This window comes from Tachypleus tridentatus, chromosome 10 (assembly GCF_004210375.1).
Source record: "Tachypleus tridentatus isolate NWPU-2018 chromosome 10, ASM421037v1, whole genome shotgun sequence".
Taxonomy (NCBI): Eukaryota; Metazoa; Arthropoda; class Merostomata; order Xiphosura; family Limulidae; genus Tachypleus; species Tachypleus tridentatus.
In genome coordinates, this window is record NC_134834.1 from 45,146,318 (window position 1) to 45,161,522 (window position 15,205).

Below are 15,205 nucleotides of genomic sequence, written 5' to 3' on the forward strand. Positions count from 1 at the left end.
TATCTGTCCAAAAATACAGATAATATTATTTGAGAATACAATTATCTTTATCTTGTTTTTCACATTATGTTTTCCTTCTCTATTAGTGATCGTCTTACTACACTTATCTTACCTATTTATAATATTTCATTATGTGGTCAGGCCAACAACAAATATCTGAAACAACTTGTTTGGTCTACTCTTCATGGTTTTTCTGTAATGCTTGAGGTGGCAAGGCATTTAATTCCAAGTACCTCAAAAAACATGGTTTTAAACCAAAATTCCTATAACCACAATAGTTATAACAAAAGATCAGATACACTTAGTTAGGTTGGAAAGTACTAAGCATTTACAATTAAGTATTGTAATATAAAAATTTGCATATGATAGTAACAGATTGTGAACAATGGTCTTCATTTTTGGTGCAGAGTACAACCCCAATTTACAACCAAAATAAGGAACAATGAATGTACTTTAACTACAAATATAAAATATGAACAAGCCATTAAATGTTCAATAATTTATTTTTCGTAACTGTTAGATGGAAAATACAGTAATAACATTTGTACAACTAATAAAGTAATGGAAAGCTAGCACTATTTGCTCAGATTCACAGTACCTGATACAGATATGAAAGAGTATATTCTTTGATAATTTTTTAAGTTGTATACATTATACAGTTTACTCATAAATGTTTACTTTTAAGTAATTAACATTTGTTATCACCTGTTTGTGTAGAAATAAGACAATATGTGATATTAACTGGAGTTTTTTTCTATAAACATGCAATATTGCTTCTTGTTTAGAGAAAAGAAATTACATTCGCAACTAAACTTCAACCTATTAACTTAAACACATTAAATTTTGAGCAAAAATGATCAATCATATTGATTTAATATATAACACTCAATTTTAAAAGTGCTAATTTCCCATTTAATACTTAGAATCATTCATGCAAATATAAAAAAAAAGGAAACTAAAAGGTTTATGTTCAAAAAGTATAATCCTATGAGCAAAGATACTGACTAGAAAATGTAGCTGAAATGACTAGTTATTCTGACCTTTAACAATTTTTGGTAGTAAACAGATAAAGCATTTTTCCTGGCTGTTAATCATCTCAGAATTTTGTTAGTTTCCCAACTTTTAAAATTACATTATGTATAATTATTTAATGAAAAATTATAAAACAAAATAAGAAAATTAATTTATCAAACATCACCTGTAATTATCATCTTTCACATATTTATTTAAATTTGGCAACAGAAAAATTATAAAAACCTGGAAGCAAAGAAGCACGTTTTCTTAAAACTTATGCAAATATTCACCTTGCTTATATCAATCATCACACCCTGTGGCTGAGAATCATTTAACCTTGTTCTGCACTTGCCTGATCAACACAATATTGTTCTTCTGAATTACATAATAAGCAATAGAAAAAAAGTTTCAAAAAATCATATTACTGAATATGTATTTAATTAAGTATGGTTTTTAGTTAAACCTGTTATAAGTTTCCTGCTTACATAAACAGAATAGTTTCTAGGTATACTTCTTGTCAATTTTCAAATATTCAAAAGTGGGTCCTTTTTTCTTTCACAGAGAGAGATCTTGATATTGTATGAATATCAACATAAAAATGTGTTTAATATTAGTCACCATTCAAGAAAATGACAAATTGAAGAAAAATATGTTAGCTGTATATATGAATCAAGAATTTAACAGAAATTTAATGAAAACTGAAAAAAAAGCTGGTTGTGTCAGATATCTTTCAACTAACATATTCAAGTTTTCGCTTTCATTTTTGAACACACAACTTTGGAAAAAAATATGGATTTTAAAATGTCAAAGTTATTGAAAAATATAATGCTGGCAATGTTAACAATACACTGCATGAAACTTGACAAACTTCAGTACAAATTAAAATAAATAGAATGTAATCTAAGGAGACAGCTGAAAATTTGTAAGAAATTAATGAATAATAACTTGAGCTTATATATATATATATATTACACCAATTTTACAAATAATAAAAAATGTTCAAAATAGTTCCTGCTGCCTGAACAAAAAATCTACAGCAATTCATCTTTGAAAACAAAATATAAAAGCATATCATTTAAATGCTGCTTACACCATGAAGTTATTAAATGACTAGGTCATCAAAACACCTAATAATATATCATACAAATTGGAGTAGAAAACCTGCAGCATGTAAGTCATAATTTTAACAATCTTAGAAAGCAATAAAATAATACAATTAATGTAACTTTTATCAAAACAAAATTTAAGGAAAAAAGTTATTTTATTAATAAAAATGATGAAAACAAGAGCTAGATAACTGAATATCCAAGCTTGTAATTAAGTATACAGAATAAAAATACACGTCTTTATTCATACAAAATATCAGTCAATCTTACTCACCAAGATAATGGTGAGTATAAATGGTGTTAAAATACACAGTACTAACTGTTAACTAAATTAATGAAAAATAAACCACACTTTTGGAAAGAAGTATCAGCACAAAGACTAATAAACTAGTTTCAACATTATCATTATCCTCAAACAAAAGTTGTAAAATTATTTTCAAGTATCTGTTTCAATATTTTGTTTTGAAAGTTTAGTTTCTTTCCGTTCCTTCACAATATAATTTTCTGTTCACTTAGAAAAAAAATTAAGCATTTTACAGAGAGTAAATTGATAAAACTCTTGAAGATAGCAGAGTACAAGCAGGTCAAGGTCATGAATTATTACTGATTATAGTTCATAAGCAATTACTGAAATGAGTCATTTCAAAAATGTAAGCACTCTAAAAACTAAATTAGCAAAATGAAAACGTTTGATACAAATTTAAAAAAAAATCAATGACTAGTTGGGTTGGTGGAAGTCTGGAGGCTCATTAAATTTTCCAAATTTCATAGAATACCCATCTAAATATAGTTAAGGTAGTTGCCAAATATGAATCAGCTAACTTGCACAGTACCAACATGACAAATATTAATGAAATAACAACATAACTAACTATTGAATAAATCCATTATTTTTATACAAAGTTACAGTACTTCTATAAACATCAGTGAAGGAAATTAATGAATTATGCTTAAACTACTGATTTTTAATAAGTAAAACTTGTACATTGTCACCTTTCATTTCTAAGATGTCTTAAGCTTAGAATAATACAACTTCACTGGGTAAGTCAGAATTTGAAAACACCTTCCCTGGTCTAAATAAACATTTTCTTCTGGCTTAGTAATCAATTAAATACTGCAATCTTTCTAATCTATACCATAATTTCAAATAACACTTTTGGAACTTGTGGTTTCAAACTGTACTTCACTAGCTAAACTGTCAATTCAGATTGCATTCCCTCTGATCTAAACCACATAATAAAATTTTTCAAACAATAAAAGAATGCACGGTTTCTTTATTTGGGTAACCTGGTTGTAATGAATGTTTTCAGTCATAATCCCAATAAATATCTCACAATGTTCAGACACTGAGGAAAGTTAGATTTGCTCTACATCTCCACACTAAGCTGAACATGCTATATATCAATAAAAAATGCTTAAAGATAAAACAAGTAGACATACTGGTGTTAATACCTTATGAAGGTGAAGCATAATTATAACAAATTATATTTCTGATACAATAGTATTAGGCATACAACAAATATAACTGATAAACAACAGATATATATAATTACATAATGCCATTCTGTACACTGTTAACGGCCTAAATGGTAATTTGTCAAAAATGAATAAATGATTACCAGTTGTATGTCTTTTTAATAAAAGTTAAGAAAAAACGTTTACACTCCAGATTAATATAAAAAAATATATTTTTGTTTAAACTAATGTTCTGCCCATACAGCTTCTTCAGAGTTAACATACATAAGATATATGTATTAATGCTGAAGAAGCCACAAAGGCAAAATGCTGATATAAATAAAATTTTTCTTTTATATCTAACTGGAGCACAAAGGTAATTTTTTTGTTGAGTTTTATTAAAAGTTGTGTATTATGACACACAGACTACTCTCAAGTTTGTGGAGGTTTAAAGATTTCTAATTATTTAACAACTACATAAAACTCAACTTTAACAACTGAACAAAATTTTTTATTGTACTATAGCAGTAGTAACAGTTTACCTTTAATAAAGAAAATGCAGATTATAGGATTTTGTATTTTTGTCTTTGATTTGTCAACTTGCACATTTTCCTGTTGTCATGAATAAAACACTAAATAAGCTAACCTGCGTGTTTTTTTTTCCCAAGGCTATACACGCTGTGTTTCAAAGTTTTATTCAATAAGGTTGGACATTAATATGGTCTATAGCTTATGCATTTACCCTAAGAGAAAGAAGAAAACAAAGGATATTTTTCCAAAAATGACTTCACAAATACTGAATGGCTTCTAAAACCAACTTTAATTGGAAGTTTACAGAGCATTTTTTCATATTCCTGTAGAGCATCAACACAACCAATTCCTGTAGCCTATAATAATTCAACACTTTATTAATTAGGAATACATGGCCAAGCATGGATTATACATTAACTTTGTAAAGTAAAAAATGTTAAAACAGGGAAATATAAACAAAACTTCCAAAAGAATTATTCCAAGATATTTATTTATATATTAAACCATAAGATCAGTGTTATCATTTTACAAAGAGTATGTATTATTTTACTAAAATATGGTTTGATTGATATTTGATAACAATGAAGCATCTAAACAAAATCAACTTTGTTGTCATGATTACCTTTTGAGTCTTAATTATTAATCATTTAGTCCATTCCACAAATTTTTACTTTTACTAGCTAGTAACAAAGTGAAATAATAAATGAAAAAAGAGTGGGATATAAAAAACAAACAATGAAACAACAGATAAGAAAAGACTTACATTCAACTAATTAATGACATACCTGGGCAACTTAACACAAAATTAATCAAACTGTGAAACACCTCTTGAAAAAAATTAATTAGCTGAGTTATCCTAAATGAAGAACCTAGAAGAATGGGTTACACTCAATTGTCTTTCTAACAAGGCTCAGGTTCAAATTTCAGCTTCTACCATCATATATAATCCTTTACAGAACTCACCTAAAGGTGGCAGCTGATTAACAGATGTGAAAATGCAAGGGAACAATTAGTAGGCACTTATGATTCAAGTAGTGAATAAAGTCAGTAATTATTCAGTAACTAGACTTACAACAACTGTATAGACTACTAAAAACTGATTGAACTTAATTATTCAGTAACTAGACTTACAACAACTGTACAGATTACTAAAAACTGAAAGTACTTTGTTTTAAGAACTTCATTAGTCAATATGATCTGGAATTTGTAAGGATTCAAAAGTGAATAAACTGATTAGTTAAAACAGATAAATATTCCTTTTCTTCTTTAAAAATGCATACAATATATAGGCTAAAGGTCATGGTATCTTTCATCATCTCTGCCAAAATCTAAATGAGCTAAGACAGCACTGTTACAAGATAGGATTAAAAATATCTACAGAAAAAATAAACAAGAGAAGAAATTATACTAGCACCATACAACTGAAAATATATAATAAACCACACTTTCTTAAAATGTATGCGACATGAACAAAATTTCAACTTGCACAAAAAAAAGTTTCCATGAAGAAATTAATATGTCATTATTCTCGAAACAGGAAACCTAATATTACAAAGCACCTAAATGCACAGTGATGAACTCGCATGAAAGCAATTAATGAAACTATAAGTGATTGCATTAATTAAGGGACTAAACTTTAACATACTTGACAATTCCAGGAAAACCAAGTATAACCTAACAAGTAAAAAAGAAATACAATAAAAACAAATGTGAAGTATTTATTGTTAGTTTAATCAAATTATTCATGTAATCTAGTGATACATTACCAAATTGAATTAACATTCACTACTACTTAAAGATTTAAGAAAGTTGATCACGAGTAATAAATGTCAATTTTAAGAATGCACGTGAAAATTATTACAAAAATTTTCTGCCTAAACATTATGCTACACCTAATATATCAAACACAAGTTGCTTACTCAACAAAGCACAAGAAGTGAATCTATGGCAAAAGTAAACATCAAAACGATTTTTTATCTATATTATATGATAAATGACAAAGTTAGTTGTAGTCATAAGTACTTAATATAACATAGCCATAGAGGATAAGAGTAGGAGTTTCAGAATAAGTTGTTTTTTAATTCAAGGATAGCTAGTTAGACCTGTAATACTAAAGCACGTATACATATGAAGTTCTTTATGAGATATGACATGCAACTGGAAGCCTGAAAAGGATCCAAAACCAGAGCAATAACTGTGGTTATCCATATTCCATGTGCATACACAATAACTACAACATCCATTTGAGAAGCTTCTACGTAGGATTTTATTACTTTCCATCCAAAGAAAGATGAATCCTCTTACAAACCTTCTGATGAGAACAAGAAAACCAACAAAATTCAGAATTCAGTTGCACAATAGATATGTGAAGTTGTTTTACCTGCAACAGCTTTTAATGACAGAACAAGCAATATAATGAATCAATACTAGAAAAAACTGGGTATCAATCTAATGTTAGAAAATTGATAAAATTTTGACATTTAATAAACTGGTAATCTGATTATCATATCTTTTATTTTATATCAGCTAATGACAAAGTATTACAAGAAAACCAAAACTACATGTTTACAGTTTCTTAATTTTTGTTACTTGAGTAAGAATTTTTTCTCAGACCATATGCAATGAAGCAAGCAGACAAAACTCCTTGAACAAAAATTTTACACTGAAACCATATATCTGCAATTCAACACTGAAACTTGTCTAACGTTCTCTTTACACAACTTAAATTACACAACATATTTACTAATGCAATTAAAAAAGATGCTTATGACCCTTTTGAACTAAATACTCACAGTAAGATTAATTTAAATAAATAAAGGGAAAACTGGTCTTTTCTTCTTTAGCATAACATAGGGTAAACTTTGCTCTTGAAATATGATTTCTCAGTGCATTTTTTGACTGCAAGTTGGTTTTATGAATAATAGCTTTATGGCAGTTATGCTAAAAAAACCAACATAGTTTAAACAAAACTGTTAAAGACTCAAAACTCTTTGACATTGATTCATACATTTACTTAAAAGTGTGTGTGTGTGTGTGTGTGTGTGTGTTTCCTTTACCATTTTCTACTTCTATCAAAATATATAACTAACATGTTTCCCAAGAATATATCTTAAACCTTTTTACCTAATTCATTGCAGAACTAGAACATTATAGTGAATTATTTTTCAAAATTAATTGTCACTGCTAGAAATACAGTTTATGCACTTTTTCTAACAATTAATTTTCCCATTAACATACCTCACAATTATATTTCTTGAAATAAAATTTCAATAAAACAGTATTTTAAAAACAATTCTCAACAACAATAATAAAGGCCTTAATATTACTAAATTTTGCCGATTTAAAATGTTAAAACAAAAACTTTATTCACAGCCAATGAAAACAATGTTTCAAAAATTTAAGAATTGTATAATGATGAAAACAGTAAATATCAGTTACAAAACTTTTTTTAACTAAAATTATAAGTGTTGACCTATGTATGTTTCATGTTTTTCTAAATCATTTAGTCACTATCTTTTTTTGTCTTGTTTTCAATAAAAATCTGTCTTTTCTCTTTCACAAATCACATACATACAATAACTATTGTATTACAAATATATTGTCCATACTCTAGCAGTTATCTTGCCTGGCTGGAGATCTCAAAGACCAAGGTTTGAAATGCAATTCATACTGAATACACTCTGCACTTTAAGCTATTAAGAGTTAAGAATCTGACATTCAGTCTACTATTCAGTTAATAACAGACACTTCAAGAGGAAAGAGTTGCTGATTAAGTGTTCTCTCTCTTAATAAGAGGTGGCAAAGTTTGAGCTTAAGGTTTGTTACATGTTTATTTCACCTATGTGCTGTATAGTGTTATTCAAATTGAACATTCACTGTTGAGCCCAGCTAATGTGATCTACAACTAAACAAAATACTTCAGATGATCTGAATTTTATTTTCACAAATACTTACTTAGAAATCTATAAAGAAGAAATTTAGAAGAATGTAAAAAGCATTTGTTCCATGTTATACTCTAATACATAAATTTTTATTCTGATATTTTTCAACATTTTATTCATTGAACTTCATTGAACATAGAAATAATAATGTGGCTTTCTAAATAAATTATTTTAGATTTAAAATTAAAATATTTCTACTTTATTATATAACAAATATATTACTAAATATTATAGAAATGTATAGTTCAGGAAATGCTCTTTTAAAATTTTATGATGGTTGTTTGTTAAGCACAAAGCTAACAATAGACTATCTGTGTTGTGGTACCATTGTTGTCAAAACCCAGTTTTTAGTGTTAAAACCTTCAGACTTTAAACAGGGCTCAACAGCATGTAGATCCATAGTCCAACTGCATTTTATCCATAAATAGCATAGAAAAAACTAATTTTCAGAGATAATACAAGAGTGTCAGGAAACCACTGTGAAATAGATTTTAAGTTTTGTACATGCATTTACAAATTTTAATTTTATTACAAATTTCTGTAGTATCATACTGCCATTTACATTTCAAATTACTACATATTTGGAAAGTTCATTTCATTTTTCACTTACAATTAAGCAGTGGAGATCTAAATGCTGAAAACTACAGGCTCTTAAGACTGAAATTTTCGAAAAACTAATTTCATCTTTCGTTAATTAACAAGATACATACACATATATGCGTGTTCTCTCTACGCAGTTGCAAAAATCTCGTAAAACAGATGTGTGAAGCCTTTAATTTGCACCAATCTTCTACTTTATAGGCCACATATAACAGTGCTGATTCACTGTATTAATATTTGTTTAGTCTTATTTTTGATATGCCCATCAAGGATTCACTTATATACATTCCAATGGATTAGTAAGTAGATACTCTATGGACTGTGACATACTGCACTAGAATCTTGGTCTGAATTAAAAATGAGGTTTTTAATTATGATTCTGCATTTCACCTGAATCTTGCTTTCATCTAGTATAGATGTATTTTGATCCCACTCTATCCTGGCAGCCAGTAATATTGTACAAAGAACTAATATACCAGGCAGTACAATGGAATTTTGCATGTATAAAAGTGTATATAAATATTTTAAGCCAGTTGTCTAAGTTCCAGAGACCTTATTGTGAACATTTTGTTTACATCAAGGGAGATTATATAAGATATATATCCATTTAATGTGTGTTCTGAATAAATTATGTCAAGCATGTTTTTTTTTTGTTTGCTTTTTTAATCATGTGTGTCAATTTCACACGTGAAGCGCAAGCTACGTAATGTTAGGTAGGCATGACTGGATGATCAAAATAATACAAAATAATAATAATATATATAATAAGATTTATGCTACTTACTCTAAACATTTGTATCTTTGTGTTTAAATATGCAATCATTCTGTCAGAGAAAAAGCATATTTTATATTCATTTCCTAATTTTTTTGTTATGTTTATGAGGTTGTTTAAATGACATACCCTACACAGTTAGAGTACAGAAAATAAAATATAAAGTTTCACTGAAAACAAACATTTAAAATTCATTTAGAAGGTTTTAGAAATTACTCAAATAATATTTGAGATTTTGGGGATAAAGAATACCTTTGCACTGAGACTAATAATGAAACAGAATATTTTTACAAACAAACCTTTAGTAACAATATTTCATTAAAAACCTGATTTTTTGTATACAAAATACTTGTGCTTTTTACTAAAGATCTATCAGATGTTTGGAAGATACACATGCTTTATCAAAGATTGAACTGCAACTACTTAACATGTACAAATGTGAAGATAAACTTGTGTATATTACACCCAGCTCATTGTGACAGCATTAGCGTTTCAGTTTAGAGCTAGCAGTTAAATGATAAAACAACTCAAACATTTTCTTCAAATTCATGAAAAAGCATATAGCTCCATCTTACATGTTTGCCATCACAGTTTAGTGAATAGATAAAACTTCTTCTCTTTTCATACAAGAAAGTCAGATCTGAAGAGGGAAACCACATCCACTTTTGAGGCCAGTGTATTCTTCATATGTGTGCAAAATGTGCAAGATTATAAGGGCAGAAAATAAGAATAGCACATCTGAGTGAGAGAGAATGTGGCAGGAATGTAATCCTGGCCATAGTAAGATGTAATAAGTCAATCCCACAACGAGAAACATGGGCAAACGAGGATGCATCCCAGAATGCAAAATGGCAAGGGTGTTGAGGACTATACACAGTGTACCAACATCAGCATGATCGAAGGATGAGAATCATACCATTTATACTTCAATCCCACAAACCAGGAAACTGAGAACCACTCCAAATCCAAGGTATAACAACGATTAGCTTTGAGTTACTGATGAAGGAATTTGACGTTGATATTGAAAGAATGTCTATCTCATGCAATAAAGTCCCTCCACCCGTAAAACAGGCTGAAACATTCAAAATGGCAGTAACATCCCTATAATAAGAAAGAATGAGGGATAGCTGAGGAGAGAATTGGTTTGGTCTGTTTTGAATTTCGCACAAAGCTACACGAGGGCTACCTGCACTAGCCGTCCCTAATTTAACAGTGTAAGACTAGAGAAAAGGTAGCTAGTCATCACCACCTACTGCCAACTCTTAGGCTATATTTTTACCAATGAATATAGCCAAACATGCTCACCCTTTCAGCCATGGGGGCATTATAATGTGATGGGGATTTGAACCCGTGACCCTCAGATTACGAGTCGAGTGCCTTAACCACCTGACCATGCCGGGCCAGCCAAGTATAGAACCAGAACAATCCCACATACTGCCACTGTAACCCACAACATAAATACAGGAAACTGAGGGAGGAAGAGACAACTTGACATCTGTGTGAAGACTTGTGTTGATTGGTTCACTCTAAATCCAAATCTGTGTGATCTTGTGGAACACCCCATCTCACCAGTAAACACTGTGAAATCATGGAAGAGAGCATGATTCAACATGTATGTATGGTGCAGATTTCAAGCGAAGGATACTTGATAGGCACTACTGATCACAAAGTGGAATCCAAATAGTGAATAATGAAGCAAGGGTTCATGAAAGAAAGAAACAATAAACAGGTACCAGCATCCATGTGGAGGGTAGAGTGAGGGCTCCCAGTCAAAGAGATGAATTACATTTTTGATGGGTCAATTCCAGTAGTTGTGTATGTATTGGGAGTCCACATCTCGTCTTCCACAGCATAACACCATTTGCCTACTCTTGACTGAATGGTTATAGCCATTTGTTTGGTGAAACACATCCATGAGGGTGCCTCCATGGTCAACCATTCCAGCAGTTTTAAAATGGAAAGTGGTAAGAACTCCCACACTCCAATAATAAAGAAGATTAACTATGCAGTGAAGAATCCAGAGGAATGTTATAAGGAATAAGTACAATGAAACTATTTTGAAAAGCATATTATACCAATTTCTTCAATTGATCCATAGCAAAGATGGGCAGATATCCCACTTTGTTTTAGCCATACAATCCATGGGTGATATGTGCTAGAATGAGCATGTTTATGAAGCAAAACAATCATGAGATTATTCACCTTAAAGTGATCTTGTGGAACAACCCAACTCACCAGCAAACATTGTGAAATCATGGAAGAGAGCATAATTCAACATGGCTGTTGAAATGAAACAGAAATTATAATGTAAAAGTAAGGAAATAAGATAGTCAAACTAATGAAAGACATATAATGTTAAGCCAAACTGAATGGTATATAAGAAAAAACATATTAAAGAATAATTATGGATCATAACATAATTTAATATTAACAATTTTAAATAAGAGTATGTTATAGAAGTCAAATAATTACAGAAAACAATATTGTAAAACACATTTCCTCTCCAAAGTCAACAGACTGTATAACAATTGGTGGACCATGAAGCACTAGGTGAGGTCTGATGAAAGTCCAAGCAACAGACAATCAAACTTCCAATGAAACGAGGAAGAAACTGTCTGTGGTGAAACATGAATGAAAGCCATTATAAACTAGCAAAAAGAACATATAATATCCATACTGGGAATAGAGAATCAAACACTTGAGATCTGGTGGTGAAAAAAGGCTATCAAACTCTGCCTCCACCTGAATAGGGTTTACTTCTACAGGAGGAATTGTTGACAGGAACCAAAGAAAGCAGATGATTTGTTTGATGTTTAATCTCCCAGATTAAACTGTAACAAAAAAATTCAAATAGCTTGTTTTAACAGTGACCACTACTCAGCTGCTCTAGAAGTGTATACAAAACATAAATATTTTCAAAATGAAGTAGTTTTTGAATATATATATTTAGAGTGGCATTGAAATTATAACTCAGTAAAGAATACACTGTATGCTAAAAAAGAACACAGAACCAAGAAATGCATCACGTAACCTAATACCTTATTCATCCTAAACTCTATACCTTATTGCTAGATGATTTATTACTTATGTTAATTAGACAATGTTCAAGAAGCAATGGAACAGGATTAAATAAAAGCTGACATTAATTTGTTATCAATTCAAAACTTAGTGAGACAAATAAATGTTATTGTCTGTTACAATCTTCAGTCACTCTAGGTCTTGTTGCATATAATAAATAGAGTTCTATAAATTAATTCATACTTTATAATAAGAGCTAAACATTCTCATTGTAAGAAAATTACACAATATCAAATATACAACTAAATAAAACATAGAAACATACACAGTTTAACATTAAAAATAGTTTGTTATTGAAATGTTTATTCAAAGCAATCATAAACTTATAATAAAAAGTTTTTCTTAATAATGGAATTTTTCTTGCCTCAATAGCATCATGAAATACATTAGCACTTTTAGCAATTTTTGTTAGATATATAATAAATTATTACAATTATATATCAAGTAGTATAATTACAAAAATATTTGACAAAAAATTCATGATGTGAAAAGTAAATGCAAATTAATTTCAAAAATCATTTGTAGTAAAAATTCTAGATTTTTAGATTGCACTGATCTGCCTGAAAAGCTTTAAACATTCTTTACAATACATGTTCATTACAGATTTTACCAGAAAGATAGTTAAACTAATACCCTTATTTAATACATAGTTATGTCACATATATCATTCAATAAAATGCATCTTCAGAATACATGTACATTGCCCAGAGTATTAAGTCTACCAAATATGTTGTTTATAAGAAAAAGAAATTTGCACAAGTTTTGCTCAAGATAAAGAATAAAAAGAAACAAACATGTATTATTTTATTAACTTTAACATAGGAGCTGTTCACTTCATTATAGTTAACAAATAAAACTTACATGGCTAAGGAATCGTCCTCTTGGCTTTAGCACCTGAAGAGCCATTGTCACAATTTTTTTTACAAACTTCCATAACTCTCCTGCAACACCAAATTTATTATTTTTGTTAACATGGGTCTGCAGCAAGTAAGCTAATTAGCACAATGCACTACCATTTATTTAAAAAAAACTAGAAACTACATTAGAGAATTTAGTGTTTAGGTTTTTTTATGCAAGTGTTCAACCTTTGTGTATATGATATAATATAGAGTACCAGTACTTTGAAGAAAGAAGTTTTAAATGTTCTCCATGGAGGTGGAAAAACAAATTTACAAAGATCCTTTCTGGAAAAAACAAAACAGGTCTCCAAAAGTACATCATAAGGTTTTCAAGAACAATGAACCTCGTCTAAAAATAATCATATGATTATAAAAGAATTCTATTTCAAAAAAAGTCTTCCATTAAAGTTTACTACATGCTAAGAGAGTTAAAAAGACAATAAACAAGTATCTAAAGTTCATGGAAGTTAAAAGTTCATAAATTTACAGTCACACTTTAAAATCAACAGCATTTTTGAGGATGATGGCTGAAAAAAACTGTAATCCCATTAGCCCCATAAAAAGAAATAACTGTCAACTTTCCCAATTTAACCCAACACTTCCACATATTTGGTGTATTGAAAGAGTTTATAAAGCTGAAATCAACATTACTGAATAATTTGTAGAAGATGTGTGCTTTAAAAATAACTTTATGATTATTCACAGAAGTTTGCTACAACATAAATCTCAATGTAATCATGGCTATCAGATAAAGTACAACTGATAGTGGAGGACATATTCAACTGTCAAAACAGTACAAATTTATTTGTTTTGAATTTGGCACAAAGCTACACAAGGGCTATCTGCACTAGCTTTTAGCAATGATAGGATAGAGATAAGGCAGCTAGTCAACATCACTTATCATCAATTCTTGAACTACTCTTTTACCAATTAATTGGTCATCACATTATTGCACTCTATGGTTGAAAGGGCAAGTATGTTCAGTTACATGGATTCAAACTCACAACCCACATGTTGAAAGGTGAGTTCCCTAACCACAAAGCCATCCCAGGCCTCAGAATAGCACAGAACCAGGAATATTTTATTCACTTAATATCCTAAGTATACAAAAAGAGAAATAACTTCATTTATTCAGTAAAATTATGTAATTTATTATTGCTAATGATCAAGTTTTTAAATATAACAATAAATAAAATACACTATATTTTCAACTTTTAACAGTAAAAAAACATTCGTGAAAATACTTTTAAGCAATATCAACATTTCCTTATTTAACTCTCTTACCATGGGATTGGTCAATTTGACCTAAATCTTGACCTTAAATTGTTTCCACACTATAATTTTACTCTAAAATTCATAAAATTTTACTAGTTTTCAGTGAGAATAACAAGTCTTATTGACAAAAAATGAGAATTTTTAACCCTTAGACAGCAGGAATTTTGTAGGTAGCAGTATTATTTGATGATAGCTGCCATTTAAAGGTTAATGAAGTATTTTTACTTAAATCTCTTCAAGATTAAATGATCAAAGTGCTGACCATTCCAAGTGCAAAGTAATTTTCATTTTAAGATTAACAATACTTTTCTTTGGCTGAAAACTGTCAAATTTGAGTGATATCTAAAACTTCCTAAATAAATTTTAAACCTTTTTCTTTTATTAAAGCTTTATATTTTATTTGTTATTTTAAATTAAGGTATGCTCTTTGCTGTGTTTCCTGTGGGAATAAAGTTTGATTTGGAAGCAAACTAGATAATTCTCTGTACATTCAATAATGTGATATAATACACCATTTAACAGATTAAAATTTTG

At 29.4% G+C, this 15,205-nt stretch overlaps 1 protein-coding gene across 15 annotated transcripts in view; it reads right to left on the minus strand.

Moving 5' to 3' along the window:
- Positions 1-484: 484 nt before the first annotated feature.
- The window catches only part of Sms (spermine synthase), a 107,958-nt gene continuing 93,237 nt past the window's right edge, over positions 485-15,205 (minus strand). For 7 of the 15 annotated variants that reach the window (XM_076461119.1, XM_076461116.1, XM_076461120.1 and 4 more), the window contains 3 exons: positions 13,359-13,438; positions 4,345-4,462; positions 485-2,898 (listed from right to left, as the gene is read on the minus strand). In XM_076461119.1, the coding sequence (XP_076317234.1) occupies positions 2,870-2,898; positions 4,345-4,462; positions 13,359-13,438 (227 nt within the window). In that variant the 3' untranslated portion in view covers positions 485-2,869. The other 8 variants (XM_076461122.1, XM_076461121.1, XM_076461127.1 and 5 more) reach the window with 8 other exon arrangements.